Source organism: Sus scrofa, chromosome 2 (assembly GCF_000003025.6).
Source record: "Sus scrofa isolate TJ Tabasco breed Duroc chromosome 2, Sscrofa11.1, whole genome shotgun sequence".
NCBI lineage: Eukaryota > Metazoa > Chordata > Mammalia > Artiodactyla > Suidae > Sus > Sus scrofa.
This window is the reverse complement of record NC_010444.4, coordinates 142,490,548-142,514,377: the sequence shown is the minus strand read 5'-3', so window position 1 is coordinate 142,514,377 and position 23,830 is coordinate 142,490,548. Positions and strand designations below refer to the sequence as shown.

General features: G+C 43.3%; 5 protein-coding genes across 5 annotated transcripts in view; all 5 read right to left on the bottom strand.

The window, feature by feature from the left end:
- LOC100738826 (protocadherin alpha-6) overlaps window positions 1-16,038 on the bottom strand; it is a 158,831-nt gene extending 142,793 nt beyond the window's left edge. Inside the window, 2 exon segments of the mRNA XM_021084901.1 lie at window positions 10,262-10,389; window positions 10,391-16,038. Of these exon segments, the coding sequence (XP_020940560.1) occupies window positions 10,312-10,389; window positions 10,391-12,718 (2,406 nt within the window). The 5' untranslated portion in view covers window positions 12,719-16,038 and the 3' untranslated portion in view covers window positions 10,262-10,311.
- Window positions 1-23,830, bottom strand: part of LOC100621803 (protocadherin alpha-2) — a 188,123-nt gene that overhangs the window by 142,791 nt on the left and 21,502 nt on the right.
- The window catches only part of LOC100621701 (protocadherin alpha-C2), a 210,058-nt gene that overhangs the window by 173,307 nt on the left and 12,921 nt on the right, over window positions 1-23,830 (bottom strand). The gene's annotated exons all lie outside the window — the stretch shown is intronic.
- LOC102160218 (protocadherin alpha-7) lies at window positions 2,933-10,255 on the bottom strand. The gene is given in 4 exon segments (XM_021084904.1): window positions 2,933-4,064; window positions 4,220-4,273; window positions 4,276-4,860; window positions 4,863-10,255. Coding segments are annotated over 4 exon segments (2,463 nt in total). The 5' UTR covers window positions 6,573-10,255; the 3' UTR covers window positions 2,933-3,950.
- Window positions 17,412-20,108, bottom strand: LOC110259511 (protocadherin alpha-5-like). Its single transcript, XM_021084903.1, has one exon. It carries the CDS (start codon window positions 18,255-18,257, stop codon window positions 17,547-17,549), a length of 711 nt encoding a protein of 236 aa, XP_020940562.1. The 5' UTR covers window positions 18,258-20,108; the 3' UTR covers window positions 17,412-17,546.

Here is a 23,830-nt window from a genome sequence, read left to right as displayed (position 1 = left end):
AACAGGGGTGCGACCATTTTATTTTATTTTATTTTTTGTCTTTTTAGGACTGTACCCACGGCATATGGAGGTTCCCAGGCTAGGGGTCTAATCAGAGCTGTAGCCACTGGTCTATACAACAGGCACAGCAATGCCAGATCTGAGCCTCGTCTGTGATCTACACTACAACTCACGGCAATGCCAGATCCTTAACCCACTGAGCAAGGCCAGGGATCAAACCTGCAACCTCATGGTTCCTAGACAGATTCATTTCTGCTGTGCCATGATGGGAAGTCTGGGTGTGACCATTTAAAAAATTAAATTTTAAAAATTAAAAAAAAACTGACTTCAGAGGAACTTTTTACTCTATCAAAAAGACTTCAAAACATTGAGATATTCTAGATTAACCTGAAAATAACTTTACAAAAGATAATTTTTATGGAAAATAATAGTATGGAAGTCTCCAATCACTTTCTAAGATTTTCACTTTCCTTTTTCCAGTGATTAACTCATGTTACTCTTTTGAATCATAATAACTACACTGTGTCATGCACAGTGTATTTGACAAACTTTTTATAAGAATATTAACTTACTTGATACAAAAAGTCTAAGCAGTAGAATTCATATTCAGCATGTATAGGATATGATACCAAGTAATTGAAATAACGAATGTTTTATCAAAGACTGTATGAAGAAAAACTGGTAGAGGTGGGATTTTAATCCAGAAATCTTCAGAATCCACAGTATTTAATAACTGAATTCCAGTGCCTTTCAATTTAAGAACTATTTAATAGCTAAAGGCATGACCATAGACAGAATAATGGAAATTATGAAAATACAAGAGACAGCTTTGGACTTCCTCTGTGTGATACGCACATCTCCAAAATGAAATGCTAATATCAAGTAGCAACTTGGAGGAACACAGAACTAAAATCATTGAAGTGATGAGAGTTGTCAACTAAATGGTAGGTGGTGGAAAGAGTCTGTTTCTACCTAAGGAGTTTTTAGAAACCAGTTAAACTCTTAGGAGAATTAAGTAAAGTTATACCCAAGAATCAGGTAGGCATAGACAGATAATAAATTCCAAGTATACCATCCCTTTCCCAAAGGAAGAACTCCGTATGTGAATCAAACAGTACAATAAAGATAAGCATATATAAAAAATACAGCCGTTAGTAAATCAGCTAATTTACTAATGGGAAAAATAAAAAATCATTATTAAAAAATACAGCCATTAAAGTGGAGGACTAAAGTTAAAATTATTCCTTTTATGTAAGGTGCCTTTTTTTTTCTTTTTTGCCTTTGGCCATGCCAGCAGCATGTAGATGTTCCCAAGGCCACACAGTAGCAATCCAAGCCACAGCAGCAGCAACCTGCCCCGCCAGGTCCTTACCCCACTGAGCTACCAGGGAACTTATGTAACATGCATTTTAATAACCAAATAAAATGGAGGCACTGAAGGCATTGTGAGAAATGTAAAATAAACCACAAAATAATACAGCTTTCAGATTACTTACAGGTGAGCAAAGGCCAAAAAATGTCACACATCGCTGGTCCTAACTCATCAAGAAATTAAGAAATACATTAATAACTAAGAATTCAGAGTCCAAGAAACCCTTCATTCCATTCCATTAAGTTCCACCATTCTCTCCAAAGGAACATGCTCAAAACCTGTGACTATATAATAACAAGGCAGGTCAAACAGTTACAAGAAACAAAGATTTTAAAAAGACAAGAGGAACAAAAACAAGAGACAAGATTGAAAAGAAAAATAATAGGAGTTCCCACTATTCCTCAGCAGCAACAAACCCAACTAGTATCCATGAGGACTAAGACTGGATCCCCGACCTCACTCCGTGGGTTAAGAATTCAGCATGTTCCTGAGCTGTCATGTAGGTCTCAGATGCAGCTTGGATCTGGTGTTGCTGTGGCTGTGGTGTAGTCTGGCAGCTATAGCGGATTCGACTCATAGCCTGGGAACTCCCAGATGCCACAAAATGACAAAAAATAAATAGTATAATAATAGTATAATAATAAATAGTATATAATAGTATAATAAATAAATAGTATAATAAAGGTTTTTGTTTGTTTGTTTTTGCTTTTTAGGGCCGCACCCATGGCATATGGAGGTTCCCAAGCTAGGGGTCAAATCAGAGCTACTGCTGCCAGCCGACACCACAGCCACAGTAAAGCACAGGATCTGAGCCACATGTGAGAACTACACCACAGCTCACAGCCATGCCAGATCCTTAACCCACTGAGCAAGGCCAGGGATCAAACCGCAATCCTCATGGATCCTAATCAGGTTCCTTAACCGCTGAGCCACCAAGGGAACTCTAGGACTCTCAAAGTTTTACTTTACAATACTAAAAATGTCTACTTGCATTAATGAGTTCTAGTTATCCTCCATATTCTGCATAATAAAGATTTATATACTAATCACTTGGTTACCAATGCAATCACATTGGTTAGAATGGAATTAATAGTTTTTCCAATCAAAATATTTTCTACATCATATGTAAATGTGTTTAAATGTGAAATATTTCGCCATTATATTCCAACTCATCTACAAAGGGCTGATAGTATTTTACTCAATATTAAGAGTTAAGATTTTTATCAGACTTAAAGAAATTATTTGCTATATATAGATGCTCCAAAAATGGTAAATTATTGACATGACTTTAAAAAAATCTGATAGTAGGAGTTCCCATTGTGGCACAGCAGAAATGAATCCAACAAGGAACCATGAGGTTGTGAGTTCCACCCGCTGGCCTCACTCAGCAGTTTAAGGATCCGGAGTTGCTATGAGCTGTGGTGTCGGTTGTAGATGCATTGCTGTGGCTGTGGCATAGCCCAGAACTATAGCTCCTGTTGGACCCCTAGCTTGAGAACCTCCATATGCCACAGGTGTGGCCCTACAGAAGCAAAAAAAAAAAAAAAAAAAAAAAAAAAATCTGATAGTAAAACATATCTTGAAAAAGAAAATATTCAAATTGATATTGTACTGAAAGTAGTAATAAATATTTGTACACTTGATATTAGTTTTAACTGTCCTATGATAAATTTAGGAAGAAAATGAGAACATTCATTTTATTAAAGCTTAACACCTTTTATTTTTTTATGGCCACACCCACAGCATGTGGTGATGCCAGATCCATTAACCCACTACACCTTATGGGGAATCAAGCCCACGTCTCCACTGCGACCTGAGCCATTGCAGTCAGATACTTAACACATTGCGCCACAGCAGCAACTCCCAAAAACATTCAAATTTTGAAGAGAAATTATTATTCTGTACTTTATACTAAACTACTTGACACCAATAGAGAAACACTATACTATATCATACTATATATGATACCAATACAGAAACACTATATACAGACTATGTGTGTGTAGTTATATCTTTTTTTATATCTATGTACCAGACCCTAAGAGATAGAAGAAAATGAAATGGATGGACTCTGATCTTAAAAGTCAGTAAAGAAAAAGTAATCACCAGATAATAGTATCAAAGCAACATACGAAGTAAGATTAAACATACCTACGACGTATATTCAGAAAAATAGAGGCCATTGGGAGGAATACATGTACACCTGATGTTCTCATGTTCAGAAAAGTAGGCAGCACAATGGGAAAAATTGCAAGGAGTAAAAATAAATTTATCCAAGGAAAATTTGATTTGAGCAGAAACCCAATATGTGGAGAATGGTTAATATGGTCAGTTGGTACAGAAAAACAGCTGCTAATTCGCCATACACAGGTGTATCGAATTAATCACGTTTTACACTTAAAGATAATCAATGTTATACACAAAAAGTATTTTAATAGATATTGGGGAAATATGGATTAACCTTAAAAATATTAAACCACAGAAACGTTTGAATATTGAGCTGTGAAAATATGTATATTATTTTTCAAATGTCAAATACTTTAAAATTATGAAATCTCATCTTAAATAATTTGTACTATCAATTAAATGGACTTACTTCCTTTCGAGCATCGACATTTAAATCTTGCTATTTGTCTACGTCCTCTGAGCCTGGGAACGGAGGCAGGCTGGGGCTGAAAGCCATGAGGTCGGTCTTGAAAGCAGTGAAATATTCGCAAAGCAAAATATGAAAATAAAAAAGCAATAACCCACCTTGCTAGAAGTGTCGCCTCCAGTACACTGTTCTCCGACTTCCCCATCTGGTAGTGGACACGGAGGCAGGCTGGGGCTGAAGGCCATGAGGTCGGCCTTGGGCGGCCCCTCCCCAGAGCACACCCGCTGCCGCCGCCGCCGCGGAGACGAAGCCAGCTGCCCACCGCGCTCGAGCACACCAGCCGGGCCGGCCCGGGCACGCACGCGCCCTCGCCGCGCGGCGCCGAGCACCGCAGCGCCGTGTACACCAGCAGCGTCAGCACCAGCAGGCTCGACACCGCGCAGATCGCCACCACCAGGTACACGTGCACGTCCACCAGCGCCGCCTCCGCCGCCGCCGCCGCGGGGCCCACCACCAGCCGCGAAGACGCCTTGGGCGCCGCGCCGCCGTCCTCCAGCCACAGCAGCACGGTGGCCGTGGCCGTCAGCGCCGGCTCGCCGTGGTCCTTCACCAGCACCAGCAGGCGCTGGCGCGCCGCGTCCGCCTCGTCCAGGGCGCGCGTCGTGCTGATCTCGCCCGTGTACAGCCCCACGCGGAACGCGCTCCGCGCGCCCCCCGGCGCCGCCGCCGCCTCCTCCTGCAGCTCGTACGACAGCCACGCGTTGTAGCCCGAGTCCGCGTCCACCGCGCGCACCTTCGCCACCACCTGGCCCGCGCCCACCCACCGCGCCACCCGCTGCCTCACCACGCCCGCCCCGCGCCCGCGCCCCCGGCCCACCCGTGCGGCGGCCAGGGCGACGGCGGCGGCGACGGCAGCAGCGCGGGCGCGTTGTCGTTCTCGTCCAGCACGAACACCTGCAGCGTCACGTTGCTGCCCAGCGGCGGCGCGCCCGCGTCGCGCGCGCTCACCCGGAACTGCAGCAGCTCCAGCTCCTCGCGGTCCAGCGGCTGCAGCGCGAACACCTGGCCGCTCTCCGCGTGCACCGACACGTAGCTCGACAGCGCGCGCTCGCCCACCCGCCGCTCCACCAGCGAGTAGGCCACCCGCGCGTTCTCCTGCGCGTCCGCGTCGCGCGCCGACACCGTGAAGATGTGGCAGCCGGGCGCGTTGTTCTCCTTCACGAACACCGTGTACTCGGGCTGCGCGAACACCGGCGCGTTGTCGTTCACGTCGCCCACCTCCACCGACACGCTCGCCGTGGCCCACAGCGAAGGCGAGCCGCCGTCCCGCGCGATCACCACCAGCTCGTAGCTCGCCACGCTCTCGCGGTCCAAGGTGCCGTCCAGCACCAGTGAATAGTAATTCTTGAAGGTGGACACCAGCTTGAAGGGGCTGTGGGGCATCAGCGAGCAGGTCACCTGCCCATTGGCACCAGAATCTTGATCAAACACGTTAATCAAGGTGATGACTGTGCCAGGCTGAGCATTCTCTGAGATAGGAAGCGACAGAGAAGTGATAGTCACCTCTGGAGCATTGTCATTAGCGTCCACAACTTCCACAAAAACTGTACAGTGACCAGCTAGGGGTGGAAGGCCTTTATCCGTCGCCTCTACTTGAATTTTGTAGGCGTTCCTCTCTTCAAAATCGATGGGTCCTGTTACCGTAATTTCCCCGCTTAGGGGGTCTATGGAGAACTTAGATTTCAAGCCTGGAGATAGGTCGCTAGAGAATGAATAAATAATAGCCCCATTCGAGCCTTCGTCCAGATCTGAGGCGTTGAGCTTCATCACCAACGTCCCATTGGGCACGTTCTCCGGTAATTTCACCGCATACAGAGTTCTGTCGAAGGCTGGGGCGTTGTCGTTGGCGTCCAACACTTTGACGAGTACCTGGACGGTGCCCGTCAGCTCGGGTTTGCCTCCGTCGGTAGCCGTGAGCACTAAATGAAGTTCCGGAGACTCTTCCCTGTCTAAAGGTTTCCGCAGCACCAGCCCCAGCGGTGTCACCTCTCGGTCGGCGGCCGGCACGTCCAGAGAGAAATAGTCATTGGAGCTCAGCCTGTAAGTCAGCAGCGCGTTCTCGCCGATATCTGCATCCGACGCGCCCTCTAGTGGAAACCGAGAGTCAAGCGGCCTGGATTCCGCGATGAACAGATTCTTCTGTGTTGCGGGGAACACAGGCGGGTTGTCGTTAATGTCCCTCACCTCCACCTCCACGTGGAACACCTGCAGCGGCCGCTCCACGATCACCTCCAGGTGGATGCTGCACTCCAGGCTCCGCCCGCACAGCTCCTCCCGGTCGATCCGAGAATTCACAAACAAAATGCCATTCTGCAGATTTACCTCCAGAAGGTCCCCGCGGCTTTTGGACGTCACCCGAAACAGGCGCGGCACGAGCTCCCCCAGCTCCAGCCCCAGGTCCTGGGCGATGCGGCCCACGAAGGTGCCGTGTTTGGCTTCCTCGGGGACTGAGTAGTGGACCTGGCCGCTCCCGGTCTCCCAGGCTGAGAGAATTATAAAAAATAGCAGTAGATGTTGGATCCTCGAGTCGCCTAGATTTGAGTACATTTCAAATTATTGAGGTTTTTTTTTTCTAATCTGCGTAACCTGCCTCAAAATTTAGAAGAATCTTCTCATCCCTTCTTTATCATCTTGATGTGTCCGCCATTGTTCAGAAACAGGAGTGGAGACTTTCCAATGCGAAAAGGGATGATTTAATTGCCTTGAATTGGGAGAATTTCACGGTAAAGAGCGACATCATGTGGCCCAAAGAGTAAGTACGAATTACACAAAACAACTTTATATTAAGAAATTGCCAGGTTTTATTTCCATCTCAATTTTTTCTCTGTTTTTGTTCAAGTATAGGACAATATTTCTCACACTTGTTGAAGGCATTCTTAGGAGACTTAACTTTTGAATATTTAGTGTGACTACAATTGTGCTTTCCTCGTGCCTTCCTTGAAAACATGTTTTTCCACACAGTTTGAAAATAAAGATAAATTCTATGTGACAAATTGAATTATGTTAGTGATACTCAGTTTTATAACCCTTTGTTCAGAGCTCAGGAAACTCTAGTTTCTTAGATTTATGTTTTAAAAAATTGCTGGGATCTCTCTAAGATCCCAGGATCTTAAGAATCTAATGGAAGAAAACCTAGAAAGTTTGTTTATTTTTAGGAAGCAAAGAATATAAGCAGTGAACTCATACATTTCTTAAAAGCACAATAAGGGAGTTCCCTGGTGGCCCAGATTCAGTCCTTAGGCTGAGAAGTGAGATCCCACATCCAAGCTTCTGCACACTGAAGAATTCTGAGTTTCTTTTCACTGCAATTTACATGTTCTGTTTCAGGAGTTTATGGTTTTCATATCCTCATACCTTTGCTCCTTTCTAATCCTCATGTTTTATGAATACCCACCTGTTTTTACAATCTCCATTAGGATTTAGACAATTTTCTTTGTAATACACATTCACTTCATTAGCTAAATGTTGATACTCATCCATCATACTTAAAGTAGTCCTTTAATCAAACTTCAGGTATTTTATCCTGTTTATTTCTACTGAACAGAGCAAGTTTTCATGAATGCTTCACTCCCAAGTTTCTGACCGCAAGTACAATTGTTACATCAGTATGCTAATGCTTTCCAAGTTTAATATCTGCCTAAGCGAGTTTTAAATATTGCTGCTATCCTGAATTATTGCAATAGATTCTTATTGTGTCCTCTTGTCACAAGTCCATTTGTCCTTTGCTGTCTAGGCAGTCATGTTCATGAAAAACACCATTTATTCCTATGGATTCACATTTTCTGATAACTTTCACATGACTTAAGAGGTTGAGTCAAAATTTCTTAGTCAAGTACTCAAATTACCTAAGACATTTTTCTCATGTTACATTTCCTGCTGTATTGCATACCCTTTCCTGTGAGAACCATATGTTTTGATGAAACAGACTACTCCCTGTGTTCAGGCACATTAGGGATTTTCTATTACTCATTTGTTTAAGCTCCTCTGTCCCCAAGAATACATATTACACTCAATATTCTCCCAAAGGAAACTTTCCCATTTAAGAAACACAAAAATATCATAACTATTGGAAATCTCCTTAAACAAGGCAAACAGGCAGTTATTTCTTTTCAACCCCATCACAGAGCTTTACATGTTTTTAAATTTATATTTCTTGTACCTCTTCTAATATTTGGCATTCTGGGGTGGTAATATTCACATATGACAGACACGTTCTTTTTCTATAAATTTCTGGAAGCCAGGGGCTGGGTCTTGCTAATTCAGTGATTCTTGATACAATATCATGTCCTTACAGACCCTCCTAGAACATTCTCAAACCACTTACTCCAGAGTAATACCTATGGTTCATCTCTATTTCCTAAGAAAGCATACTATTTTTACAGTTGTAAGATATCACTGTCTAGGTAAATGACACGCATTGCTGTTTAGTATAACAGTGGTCTGGAATCTAGATTAAGATAGGATGGACAGTGTCCTTACACAAAGGGAATTCCTTGAAAGTGCTGGCTAAACAAAGGCCATCAGTGTATATTTAAAAATGACTGTGTCCTTATTTTTTAAAAAGCAGAAAGCCAATGGTTTTCTACTGTTTTAAGAATAGAAAATAAACACATTGGGGAGCACAAACCTCAGTTCAGTCCTCTGATGAACCTTGGGCAACTTTTAAATATGGGAAAATATGCCAGTTTAAGGTAGTCTAACACTACATGGGGAAACACGCTTTTAATGCAAAAAGTTAAAATCACCTTTGGCAAAGTACAAGGGCTAAGTAGCTTAATTGCATTTTTTTAATCCAAAAAGCTTTTCCAATGCAAAGTCCTGATTTTCAGCATCAAAAACACTGATTTAAATTTTTTTTCCATGTAGTGAGTGGCATTCAAAGTATTAGAGGCATCTTGGATTAATTGGGTAATTATGGCCTCCCTAAAAATAAAAAGCAGGTAACTGTTACATAAAAAAGAAAGCCATTATTACAATTTTCTGACATCTTTCCTCTTCTTCTGCAGAATATTAATAGCCAAACTTTAGTAAGCACTTACTACTGAGCTAATAATATCATAAGCACCATGTAAGCAACAACTTACTAAATATTTAAAGCAAATACCTGTGACAGGTATTACTATTTTTCATCCTAACTTTACAGGTGGAAAACTGAAAAAAGAGAGGATAAGCAGTTATGCACTGTTGCACAGAATAAAATTGGTAAGAGGAAAGTGTGGAAAGAAAGGATGGCTTCAAAACTCACAACAACTAACACTATTCTCTGCTTCCTGCATGTTAAGTAATAATGAATAGTTCAAATTATGTACAGAGTGAAGAGTGAAACCATTAAATTGAAGAAATAGCTCTCCATGAAAAGAAACCCACCAAATAAAATTTGAACATAAATAAGATATTTGTAGAGTCTGAGAACATAACGTAGACTTTACCAGAATTTACTTGGTCAAAGTAATTGAAGTACTACTTCTCTGATATTTGGGTCCCTGATAAACAGAGCAATAACCATGGGTGTCACATGGTAGTTAAAAGACCATGAAATGTCCCCTGCACTCTTTATCTAGGTCTGAAATATACAGTCGGGTAAATAATTTTCTGTAATTTAAATGGCTTAAAAGATCAACAGTAAATGAGTGCTGTAGACTCTTGCACTCTTGGAATCACCCGGACCAAAAAGGAATCTAGATTAAGACAGGATGGACAGTGTCCTTACACAAAGGGAACTCCTTGAAAGTGCTGGCTAAACAAAAGCCATCAGCCCAGAAGAAGGAGAAGGACAAGGAGAAAGAGAAGAAGGAGAAGAAGAGCAGGAGGAAGAGAAGAAAAGAAAGAAGTGGAAAGGATAAGAGATAAGCAAAAAAGTGATACTGAACTTTCAATAGTTCATTAAATATTAGTGAATATGAAATAAACCTTCTGAAGGGCAAAGGCAAAAAATAGAGAGCACTGCAGAATTAATAAGAAAGAATAATACTACCACAAGTTGTGAGATGCACCACAAATGGATATATCCAGGAAATTTTGAATTTCAAAAAAAATATTGCGGTGTAGAATGAATAATGTCTATTTCTACTCTAAGATTAACAAACCAAAGAGATCATAACAATTAACAAAAAGATGTATATACGTAAAACTATTCAGAATTTTAAAAACAGGAACTTGTAAAAAGAAACATTAAGAGAAAAATTATAACATTTCAAAGTAAGCATCAACTGGTAATTATGAAAATTCAGACTTACCGTGGAACACTGATCAGCATTTAAATCCTGATGCTCGCCCACATCTGCCACTACTGGACACGGAGGCAGGCTGGGGCTGAAGGCCATGAGGTCGGCCTTGGGCGGCCCCTCCCCAGAGCACACCCGCTGCCGCCGCCGCCGCCGCGGAGACGAAGACCAGCTGCCCACCGCGCTCGAGCACACCAGCCGGGCCGGCCCGGGCACGCACGCGCCCTCGCCGCGCGGCGCCGAGCACCGCAGCGCCGTGTACACCAGCAGCGTCAGCACCAGCAGGCTCGACACCGCGCAGATCGCCACCACCAGGTACACGTGCACGTCCACCAGCGCCGCCTCCGCCGCCGCCGCCGCGGGGCCCACCACCAGCCGCGAAGACGCCTTGGGCGCCGCGCCGCCGTCCTCCAGCCACAGCAGCACGGTGGCCGTGGCCGTCAGCGCCGGCTCGCCGTGGTCCTTCACCAGCACCAGCAGGCGCTGGCGCGCCGCGTCCGCCTCGTCCAGGGCGCGCGTCGTGCTGATCTCGCCCGTGTACAGCCCCACGCGGAACGCGCTCCGCGCGCCCCCCGGCGCCGCCGCCGCCTCCTCCTGCAGCTCGTACGACAGCCACGCGTTGTAGCCCGAGTCCGCGTCCACCGCGCGCACCTTCGCCACCACCTGGCCCGCGCCCACCCACCGCGCCACCCGCTGCCTCACCACGCCCGCCCCGCCGCCCGCGCCCCCGGCCCACCCGTGCGGCGGCCAGGGCGACGGCGGCGGCGGCGGCAGCAGCGCGGGCGCGTTGTCGTTCTCGTCCAGCACGAACACCTGCAGCGTCACGTTGCTGCCCAGCGGCGGCGCGCCCGCGTCGCGCGCGCTCACCCGGAACTGCAGCAGCTCCAGCTCCTCGCGGTCCAGCGGCTGCAGCGCGAACACCTGGCCGCTCTCCGCGTGCACCGACACGTAGCTCGACAGCGCGCGCTCGCCCACCCGCCGCTCCACCAGCGAGTAGGCCACCCGCGCGTTCTCCTGCGCGTCCGCGTCGCGCGCCGACACCGTGAAGATGTGGCAGCCGGGCGCGTTGTTCTCCTTCACGAACACCGTGTACTCGGGCTGCGCGAACACCGGCGCGTTGTCGTTCACGTCGCCCACCTCCACCGACACGCTCGCCGTGGCCCACAGCGAAGGCGAGCCGCCGTCCCGCGCGGTCACCACCAGCTCATAGCTCGCCACGCTCTCGCGGTCCAAGGTGCCGTCCAGCACCAGTGAATAGTAATTCTTGAAGGTGGACAACAGCTTGAAGGGGACATGGGGCGTCAGCGAGCAGGTCACCTGCCCGTTAGCACCTGAGTCAAGATCGGATACGCTAATTAGGGCAATGACAGTTCCGAATTGAGCGTCCTCTCGGACAGGCAAGGATAAGGAAGTTAATGCAATCTGAGGGACATTATCATTTTTATCCAAAACTTTCACTAAAACTGTGCAATGACCAGCCATGGGAGGGTGGCCTTTGTCTGTCGCATCAATCCGGATTTTGTATAAATTTTCTTTTTCAAAATCTAAATTCCCTTGAATTACTATTTCTCCAGTATTTGAATCTATTCTAAACTTGTTAGTAACTATGGGTGGAACAAGACTATTAAAAGAGTATGAAATCTCCCCATTCGATCCTTCATCCCTATCAGAAGCATTCAGTCTGATAACTATTGTTCCATCATCTGAGTTTTCAAATATTTTTACTTCATATTCAGACTGCCCAAAACTGGGAGCATTGTCATTCACATCCAGTACAGTGACCAGCAGCTGAACAGTGCCAGTGAGCTCAGGTTTGCCTTGGTCAGTGGCCATGAGGAATAAGTTATGTTCGGGAGTTTCCTCTCTGTCCAAGGATTTCCTTAACAGGAGTCCAATTTGCGTACTGTCATCACTGTTTTTTTTCACATCTAGAGCGAAATATTCGTTGGAACTGAGTTTGTAGGTTAAGATAGAATTTGAGCCCACATCTGCATCCGACGCGCCCTCTAGTGGAAACAAAGAATCTGGCAGCCTAGACTCGTAAATCAACACTCTTTGTTCCTTTACTGGGAACACAGGCGGGTTGTCGTTAATGTCCTTCACCTCCACCTCCACATGGAATACCTGCAGCGGCCGCTCCACGATCACCTCCAGGTGGATGCTGCACTCCAGGCTCCGCCCGCACAGCTCCTCCCGGTCGATCCGAGAATTCACAAACAAAATGCCATTCTGCAGATTTACCTCCAGAAGGTCCCCGCGGCTTTTGGACGTCACCCGAAACAGGCGCGGCACGAGCTCCCCCAGCTCCAGCCCCAGGTCCTGGGCGATGCGGCCCACGAAGGTGCCGTGTTTGGCCTCCTCGGGGACCGAGTAGTGGGTATGGCCGCTCCCCGCCTCCCAGGCTGCGAGGAGCAGAAGCGAAAGAAGCAAACACCTGGATCCCAGTCGGCCTTCGGGGGTAATAACCATTTCAAATACTTGCCGCTTTATTTCAATCAGAAGATCTTGTCTCGGCGTTAAGATGAAATATTGTATGATCCCGAGTCTGTTAATTCAGTTCTCCTGCGCCCGCCATCACTCAACACTCGAGCAAGGATGCAGTCAAGGGAGAAATGGACTTGAATCACAACTAGTGTGACTTCACGGTACACAGCGACATCAAGCGGCTCCAAAAGGTAAGAAGTGAATTTACAACTGTGCTATGCTTTAGTTCTTGACATTAAAATAGAGATGCAGATATATTTCTATAACAAAGATACATATTTTTGTCCTAATTTAATACTAAATCTCATATTTGTCATTTTCAGAGTCAGTTTTATCTTATCTGTCTTCTTGTATTAGTAGGGTAAAGGACCAAAATATTCATAGGGAAACATCATTCCTCCAAATAACGTAAATACAGTTATCAACCAGTTTAGAAAATTTAAGTGTGATATAAACCAGGCTTGGTAGTTATAAGTGCAATCCATACTACATACTTTGTGTAGACAAGAAATGCGTGCATGTATCTCTGACACAGGATATGCTATTATATCTTGTGCTAATAGAGTAATTTAAAATTAACAAATTTTATCAAAATTTTTTAAACCTTGTGGGTTATTAAAGTCCATCATTCTTTCTTTGTTCAGCGAACACCAACCACTCTTAATGATATTTATTTTATTTAATAATGAAAGATAAAATGTTTAGTGCATTTTCTTTCCGACATTTTTTAATTTCTGCCGCTTATACTGGGGTGTGCCCCGCAAAATATTTTCCTTTACGTTTTTCTCCATCACTGCAAAATCTCGTGGAATTTTTCCACCCCTTGTTCTATTCTGCTGTGATCCTTCAGCTGCTCCTAAATGACTATGCTTTTCTCTCCACCTCAAGCTCTTACATGCTTTCCTTTGAGTGTTCTCATCCACTTCCAACATTTCAAATTAGACTTTTATCGAAGATATTCCCAAGCCCACATTTTCTCCCCCCTCCTATGGTTATAATTGTCACTTTTACCTTTACATGCTGATGTCTCCTAGAAAATAATTTGATTATAATTTGAAGATTATGGAGAGAAATCATTACTATCCCCCAAATTCAAATCCTTGAATTTCACCTTTTATTTAATGGTATGAACATTCTACATGTCACCTATATGGATTTTTTTTATAACTCCATCTCATGTGACCCGCCCTATTCAAATTCAGCCTATAGTCCAACTGTCTTTTCACATACCACAATATTTGTCTTCATGGGTACAACTTTTATGGGATTCCAGTAAATGCAGAAACTCCAAGATGTTAGAATCACTTTTATGTGACCTGAGATATGATCACAAACCCACCATTAATAGTGGGTTTTTGGGGGGGTTGTCTTTTTAGAGCCACACCCTCAGCATATGGAAGTTCCCAAGCTAGGGGTCAAATATGAGCTGTAGCTGCCAGCCTACACCACAGCCACAGCAATGCCACATCCAAGCTGCATCTGAGACCCATACCACAGCTCAGGGCAATGCTCAACCCTTAACCCACTGAGCGAGGCCAGGGATCAAACCTGGTTCTCCATGGAAACTAGTCAGGTTCATTACCACTGAGAAAGGACGGGAACTCCTAATAGTGTCATTTTTAACTACTCTCCAATATTATTTCTATTTTGCAGACAGTATAGGTCACACTTCTTCCTCAATACAACCTTTGTTCAAGTGTGTTTTAATTACCTCCATCTTCACCTGTAAAAAATGCTACCCTAATATCAAAGTCATGTCAAATGTCAATTTTACCATGAATCTGTCCATAATGTCACCAACTGTACATAAAGTTCTCAAAAGCAGACAATGCAAGTTAAAAAGAAGACTTTTCCAGTGGAAACATGCCAATACCCACCCTTCTCCAGAATTGATTTACTTGCAAAATCCTCACAAAATAACAGTAATACAAAGTATCCCCCAACATGAGAAGCAAAACAGTTTTTTTTTTTTTTGTATTTGAGATGGAGTGCATTCTTGCCTATGGGAGATTAAAATGGACAGCTTTGTTGTAAAAAAAATCTATCAAAAAACAATAAACTCAAGAGGAGAGTTTGTATCGCAATACAGTTTTTTTAAATCTAAAAACAAAGAGCAACAATAAATACAAAAGTTTTTAAACTCAAAAATGTAAGCATCTTCCCAACTGTGAGAATTCAAAAATATTTCTCAATGATATAATAATTTGTGAATTGAAAAAGAAAAAGTAGAGAAAAACTCATTTCCATTGTTCCACTAAATGTTGACATTAAGGGGAGAAAATTGTGATATATCTGCCAAGTGGGACAATATAGACTGGGAAAAAAGAATGAGAACTCTCCTTAAGTGACATGAGGGACAAATGATGTTAAATGTATTAGATGAAGACAAAAGGAAAAGCAGTACAAATATTATGTTTTAAAATAGGAAAGGGGAGTTCATTTGTAAATAAAAAATCCTCTAGCTTCCTGGTTTTAGAGCACAAGCCACTCATCCTCCTTATATTGGTCTTTTTACAATAAACTCTAAACTTTCCTTCCCCCCCACACAAAAATTTCTCTAGAAGAATAACCAAAAAATTGGACAGAATGAAATCCTCAAGCAGATATACAGTGTCTTTATATTGGAAATGGAAGGAAAACATTCTCAATCACTTTAAATCATATCAAAGTATTTTGTGTTCAAAAAAATGAATGAAATGAAGCCAGCAGAGCTAAAATTTTAAGTTATAAATATCAAATTCACCAGGACTATGCCAAGGCCTACCATATAAACAAACATGAAAGAATCATTCAATGCACAAATACTACTAAAAAATTACCTGAATTGGGGTAATATAAATACTCAAATAATCGACAGTCTATGGAGAAGAAAAGAAGGCAAATTGACACGGTGATGTTAAAATGTCTGTGTGTCACAATACGAGACTTTGACAATAAGTGATATTGTAAACATATGTCTTACAAGTAACTTTCTATAAGACTTGGTAAAATTTGAAAATTAAAATGTTCACTAAAAATTTAATTCTGGAAGTGCTTTCTATGGTGCACAGAAAACTACTTCATTAACTTAAAACCTTTAAAACCTTACAAAGGGGAGTTCCCTGGTGGTCTAGACGTTAGAATTCAGTGGCTGAGTTTCAATCCCTGGTCTGGGAACTGAGATCCCACATCAAGTCACTGCACACCACAGCCAAAATAAAATTAAAGCAAACCTTATAAAAATGGTTTGTTACTGAAATAAAGACTATAGTGCAAAGTAATTATCTCCAACAAACTACGTAAAAACTGAGGTAAGATTTTTTGAGACTCACTGTGTCTGTAGAGATGGGACCTTGAGGCAGGCTGGGGCTGAAGGCCATGAGGTCGGCCTTGGGCGGCCCCTCCCCAGAGCACACCCGCTGCCGCCGCCGCCGCGGAGACGAAGCCCAGCTGCCCACCGCGCTCGAGCACACCAGCCGGGCCGGCCCGGGCACGCACGCGCCCTCGCCGCGCGGCGCCGAGCACCGCAGCGCCGTGTACACCAGCAGCGTCAGCACCAGCAGGCTCGACACCGCGCAGATCGCCACCACCAGGTACACGTGCACGTCCACCAGCGCCGCCTCCGCCGCCGCCGCCGCGGGGCCACCACCAGCCGCGAAGACGCCTTGGGCGCCGCGCCGCCTCCTCCAGCCACAGCAGCACGGTGGCCGTGGCCGTCAGCGCCGGCTCGCCGTGGTCCTTCACCAGCACCAGCAGGCGCTGGCGCGCCGCGTCCGCCTCGTCCAGGGCGCGCGTCGTGCTGATCTCGCCCGTGTACAGCCCCACGCGGAACGCGCTCCGCGCGCCCCCCGGCGCCGCCGCCTCCTCCTGCAGCTCGTACGACAGCCACGCGTTGTAGCCCGAGTCCGCGTCCACCGCGCGCACCTTCGCCACCACCTGGCCCGCGCCCACCCACCGCGCCACCCGCTGCTCACCACGCCCGCCCCGCCGCCCGCGCCCCCGGCCCACCCGTGCGGCGGCCAGGGCGACGGCGGCGGCGGCGGCAGCAGCGCGGGCGCGTTGTCGTTCTCGTCCAGCACGAACACCTGCAGCGTCACGTTGCTGCCCAGCGGCGGCGCGCCCGCGTCGCGCGCGCTCACCCGGAACTGCAGCAGCTCCAGCTCCTCGCGGTCCAGCGGCTGCAGCGCGAACACCTGGCCGCTCTCCGCGTGCACCGACACGTAGCTCGACAGCGCGCGCTCGCCCACCCGCCGCTCCACCAGCGAGTAGGCCACCCGCGCGTTCTCCTGCGCGTCCGCGTCGCGCGCCGACACCGTGAAGATGTGGCAGCCGGGCGCGTTGTTCTCCTTCACGAACACCGTGTACTCGGGCTGCGCGAACACCGGCGCGTTGTCGTTCACGTCGCCCACCTCCACCGACACGCGGGCCGTGGCCCACAGCGAAGGCGAGCCGCCGTCCCGCGCGATCACCACCAGCTCGTAGCTCGCCACGCTCTCGCGGTCCAAGGTGCCGTCCAGCACCAGCGAATAGTAATTCTTGAAGGTGGACACCAGCTTGAAGGGGACATGGGGCGTCAGAGAGCAGGTCACCTGCCCATTGGCACCAGAGTCACGGTCGGACAAACTGATCAGGGCGATGACAGTACCCGGGGGTGTGTCCTCTTGCACAGGCAGAGATAGGGAAGTTATGACTATCTCTGGGTTATTATCATTCTCGTCTAGGAGTTTTACTATTACTTTACAGTGTCCAGTTAATGGGAATGGACTTTTATCAACAGCATCAATATTAATTTCATATAAATTACAGTCTTCGTAATCCAGTTTTCCCTTAACTGTTATTCTCCACTATTAGCATGGATTGCGAATTTAGATTTTACATTGTCAAGAACGAGATTACTAAAGAGGTACACTATTTCCTTATTAATGCCCTCATCCGCATCTGAGGCATTCAGTTTAATAACTAATGTCCCATTCGGTGCATTTTCCAGTAATCTGACATTATAAATTGATTTATCAAATTCTGGGGCATTATCGTTCGCATCCAACACATTGATCAATAACTGGACTGTACCTGTTAGTTCAGGTTTTCCTCCATCAATTGCAATCAGCAATAAACGATGTTCTTGCGTTTCTTCCCTATCTACTGGCTTCTTCAAAACTAGCTCTAAAAAGTGGGTTTCCTCGTCATTTGTTTTAACATCCACGTCAAAATATTCATTAGCTTGTAACTTGTATCTCAAGTCTGCGTTTCTTCCGATATCCATATCAGATGCGCCCTCTAGCGGAAACCGGGAATCCGCTACTCTTGACTCTAAAATGAAGAGTGTTTGTTCCTGTCGCAAGAACCTGGGCGGGTTGTCGTTAATATCCTTCACCTCCACCTCCACGTGGAATACCTGCAGCGGCCGCTCCACGATCACCTCCAGGTGGATGCTGCACTCCAGGCTCCGCCCGCACAGCTCCTCCCGGTCGATCCGAGAATTCACAAACAAAATGCCATTCTGCAGATTTACCTCCAGAAGGTCCCCGCCGCCTTTGGACGCCATCCGGAACAGGCGCGGCACCAGCTCCGCCAGCTCCAGCCCCAGGTCCTGGCGATGCGGCCCACGAAGGTGCCGTGTTTGGCCTCCTCGGGGACCGAGTAGTGAATCTGGCCGCTCCCGGCCTCCCAGGCTGCGAGGAGCAGAAGCGAGAGCGGCAGGCTCCAGGATCTCCTACTTCTCTGGGAATATACCATCGCAAATTCTTTGCAATTTTCAAACGTCTATTGCACTACCACATATCTTTTGGAAACTGAATCCCCAATATAGTATAAATTTCTATTTGCTCACCTTTTGAGCTTCAGCAGCAGAGTGAGAAAATGGAGTGGCTTTTTTCCTTTCTAAGGAACATAAACTCCCTGTATTCCTTTGTTGTTTTTAAAAAAAACAAACAACTTGTGGTTTCCAGCGCCATCATGTGGATGAAAGGGGAGTATCCTACTTTTTTGCTTCATTTATCTTACATTGGTTAAATATGTCCCAGTTTCAATGACATCTATGTATTATCTTACTTATCTTTAATAAAATAGATCATTAACTGTTTAATAAAATATTCATAAAACTTTAATTAAATATTGCAAAATCAATACTTCTCAAGTTATGATAACCAATCTTTATTAAAATAATTTTGATTAGTTTAGTCTGTTTCAGATCTGCATAGTCCCTGACTTCAGAAGTTTTAGATTTTTCATTTCTTTCCATATTTAAATATTTACAAAAATATTGAGTTTTTCTCTACTGGGATTTTGTATGCTAGCTTTATGTGACTTATAAAACAAGCTTATATTCCTATTTACAGTATATAATATTGGCTTTTGTTGATATTTTCAAAGTAACAAAATATTTGAATAGCATTCTTGTCTCAGTTCCATTTGGAAGTCTGATTTTCAAACATTTCTTTCATTTTTCTCTGTATCACCTACTTTACTGCTGACTAAAAAAAAAATGTAATGTGGAATGACACTGCAAATTACATACCTCTAGATAAACATTTCTTCAAGTTGCTATTACTGATAAATCATAGTTGAAATCAACTGTGGGAACATATATTTTCTTTTATGCAGCAAATCCTAATGTTGATTGTGAGACATATTACTTCACAAAATATTTGGGTTCCAGCAGAAATTAAAACATGAGCGAAATTACTTTACCGGAGTCCCCAGCATGGCTCAGTGATAACGAACCTGATTAGTGCCTTGGAGGACTTGAGTTCATTCTCTGGCCTTGCTCAGTGGGTTAAGGATCCAGCATTGTGGTGAGCTGTCATGTAGGTCAAAGATGTGGCTTGGCTCCTGCTTTGCTGTGGCTGTGGTGCAGGCCAGCAGCTGTGGCTGTGATTCAGCTGCTAGCCTGGGAACTTCCATATGCCATGGCTTTTTATACCTTCAGTTTATTTGCTCCATGCACTTGGACTTCACTTGGTAAATATGGACAAAAGAAAATGAACAAATGTTTCTACTGAAAAAATATTTAACATTCTGCTTGTGTATACACTCCCTAAAATTCCTTAAATATTGCAAAATTTTCTTTGCCTGTGCATGCAAGATAGGCGAGGAGGTCAGTAATTCGATTACTGAGGCTTTACATGTAAAGCATAATCCCAAATATATTTAATTTGGCATACGTTATACGTGAGATTAGAAGTTGTTGGGTGTTTTTTGTTTTTTGGCTGCATCTGTGCCATGTGGGAGCTCCTGGGTGAGGGATCAAACCCAAGCCACACTTGCAGCTTGTGTCTCAGCTGTAGCAAGGCCAGATCCTTAACCCACTACGCCACAAGGGAACTTCCAGGCCCAGAAGCATTATTTTTTGTGTTAATATATAAAACAAATATGGAAAAGTGGCACTATAAAGAATAGCTTGAAAATAAATAAGATAACTAGAAATACAAAGTTGGTTGAAATTAATTTGCTTCTCAGTATTCAAAACAGTAAAGAAATAAGATAATGTTACTGAATTTGTTCTGATATAATCTTTAATACTATATTTAGCATTCCCTTTAGTTTCTGAAAGATTTTTACTATCTCTACTATGACTTTCCCCTTAGCATTCAGAGCACCCAAACACTAAGTTAAATAATAATCAATTTTCAAGACTATTTACCTAATAATAATTTTTAAAAATTTTACTATACAATGGTAAAAAAGAAAATGACTATAAATGAGTTGAAAAATATCAGTTAATGTTGAATCACTTTCTGTTATGGAACAATGATTAATGTAAAACTACAAAGCTGCTATAAATAAATTAACTTTTGAGAAAAGTAAGTATTAATGTTTAAAAGCTAAGCTGATGGTGTGGTATTAATAATGCATGCATAACAATTTACAGGATATTTTCAGTAAATGCTTAAATTGTTACAATCTGCTCAGTGGATAAAATGCCATAAACAGTGTCATATGCTTTTTTCAGTTTGCAATTTTTTTCATGTAAATATATACAGGAGAAAACAAGACTCTTGGCATTTGAGCTGTCTTCATATCTGTTAGATTATATAGACTTTTAAAATTATCACCTGCATTTGTCTTTGATTGCTCAACTCTTTTTTTGGAGGTTACTTTTTCAACAGGCATAAACTCTTGAGTCATAATTCCATAGACTCCATAGGTAGAGGAAATTCTTTTCCCAAAATAGTACTTCAGGAGTTCCCACTGTGGTACAGTGCAGTGGAAATGAATCTGACTAGGAATAATGAGGTTCCAGGTTCAATTCCCTGGCCTCACTCAGTGGGTTAAGGATTTGGCATTGCCAGGAGCTGTGATGTAGGTTGCAGATGTGGCTCGGATCTAGCATGGCTGTGGCAGTGGCAAAGGCTGGCAGTTGTAGCTCTGATTTGACCCTTAGCCTGGGCATCTCCATATGCTGTGGGTGTGGCCCTAAAAAGCAAAAAAAAATATATATATATATACATACACACACACACATACATATATATATAATTTCAATCAAACATTATAGATTCCTTTATTACTGTATAGTTTCTAGAGAATTTTCAGCTATATTTAAGCCCCACTGCAGAACTAAGACTGCTTCTCTGACAATCAATGTAGTTTAAGGAAACCAGATAGTACTTCGAGGTGTCTCTACTTAATTTACTAAGAGGCATTTCAGAATACAGTACACTATAAAATTTAATTTTTCATGGAGTCTAGATGTCTCTCATTTCCTACTGAGATATAACAGGTGAAGTTGAAACAATTTATAAATGAAGATTTATAAATAATTTATAAACAATTTATGCACCTGTATCAGTTTTGACAAGAAAATGTAATTACATATGGAAAATAATCTATACTATTACAGAACATTGTATGGATATGTACTTATCTTTGAATTACTTTTATACAACCTCCCTATAAAATATTGTGCTAAAGTATTTATATTATATATTCATTCTGGAGATAAAATCTGAGAGTAATCTTAAAGTATCTCTGAGGGAATAAATAAATAAATAAATAAATAAATAAATAAATAAATAAGTTCCCTGTGGTGGTGCAGCAGAAACGAATCCAACTAGGAACCATGAGGTTGCAGGTTCAATCCCTGGCCTTGCTCAATGGCTTAAGGATCTGGTGTTGCCATGAGCTGTGGTGTAGGCTGCTGATTCGGCTTGGATCCAGCATTGCTGTGGCTGTGGCTGTGGCTGGCAGCTGTAGCTCCAGTTGGACCCCTAGCCTGGAAACCTTCATATGCTGTGCATGCAGCCCTAAAAAGCAAAAAAAAAAAAAAAAAAAAAAAAATGTCTCTGTGGGAGTAAGTAATTTAAATTAATCACAGTTTTACTCACAGCCCTATTGCCTCCATTACTCCCAAATGAGCTCATTTAATAGTGAAAAGAGACAGTGGAGCTAAATTCAAGTACTTGTGGTTCTATCCTACATATTCACACTAATATTCATGTACCTCAGGCAAATTTTTTATGTTTCCAGGCCACAGTTTAGTTATCATTAAATTAAGAGAAATGGGCATCTCTTAGGTCATATACAGTTTTTAAACCCTAGGTCAAGTGAGTGGAAACTTGGTGGGATGCAAAATTCTTATAGCATTAGCAAGTATACAGGGTAAGAAAGAAGAAAGGAAGGTAACTAAACAGGAATAAACTTCAATAAGGTTGGTTCTTATGCTTTAGTAGTGGGGAGGAAGGGAAATTGTTTTAAAATAAAGTACAAACTCCTTATTCTGCTAACTTTTCTTTGTGTGGGACTACAGAATAGAACATGAGTGTCAGTAGGAGAGGTAAAAATAACACATTCAGAACATTTGTAATGACAGAAGTCATTGTAGTAATAAATGAGGAAAAGAGGTAAATATATATCCCAATTCAAATTTTTCCATTAATGACCTAAATTCATATATGTCAGATATTTATAAGTTCTTTATCCATTTCTAGAAGAATATAAATAATTCTAGAAAAACTACAGGTTCTCCTGCACACTATCCAGAACTCAATACAAAATTATCATCTTAATAAGAAAGTCATAAGAAAAAATGAACAATAAAAAAACACAGCACACAAATGATCCACTTATTACAGTGATATGACAGATCCCGAATTAACTGATTAAGGTATTGAAATACATAATAAAGAATTTCACCAGAAAATTATAATCTATTTTTAAGGAAAAATTAAAATTCTAATGCTAACAAATGTTATAATTGACATGTAGATTCAATTGATGATTTAATAATAAGAGAGAAATTTGCTGAAGTGGAAGATTGGTCAGAACAAAATATCCAGGATGTAAAAGATGTACCAAAAATGATATTTAAAAAATAGAGAGGGGCATAGAAGATATGAGATATGGTGAACAGATTTAACACACATATCCCTTGAGTCACAGAAGACAAAGAGAAAAAACATGAGGCAGAAGCAGTATTTGAAGTCAGACTGCTGAAATTTTTCTATAGTGATGAAAGACATCAAACTACATATTCAAGAAGCTTTAAAAACTGCAGACAAGATAAAACCAAAGAAAACTAAAACTGAGCATATAATACAACTATTGAGGAGTTCCTGCTGTGGCTCAGCAGGTTAAGAGCCCAACTAGTAACCACGAAGATGGGGGGTTTGATCCTAGCCTTACTAAGGGGGGCTAAGGAACTGGCCTTGTGGTAAGCTGTGGTGTAGGTCGAAGACACAGCTCAGATCACTCATTGCTGTGGCTATGGCATAGGCAGGCAGCTAAAAGACACCACAAGAAATTATCTTCATGGAATAGAATCAAGAAGAAAACAAAGATTCATCGAACTTACGAAAAATAAAAAAATTTCTGCTCAACATCGCTAATTATAAGAGAAATGCAAATCAAAACTACCATGAGATACCACCTCACACCAGTCAGAATGGCCATCATTAATAAATCCACAAATAACAAGTGCTGGAGGGCTGTGGAGAAAAGGGAACCCTCCTGCACTGTTGGTGGGAATGTAAACTGGTACAGCCACTATGGAGAACAGTTTGGAGATACCTTAGAAATCTATACATAGAACTTCCATATGACCCCACAACCCCACTCTTGGGCATCTATCCAGACAAAACTCTACTTAAAAGAGACACGTGCACCCTCATGTTCATTGCA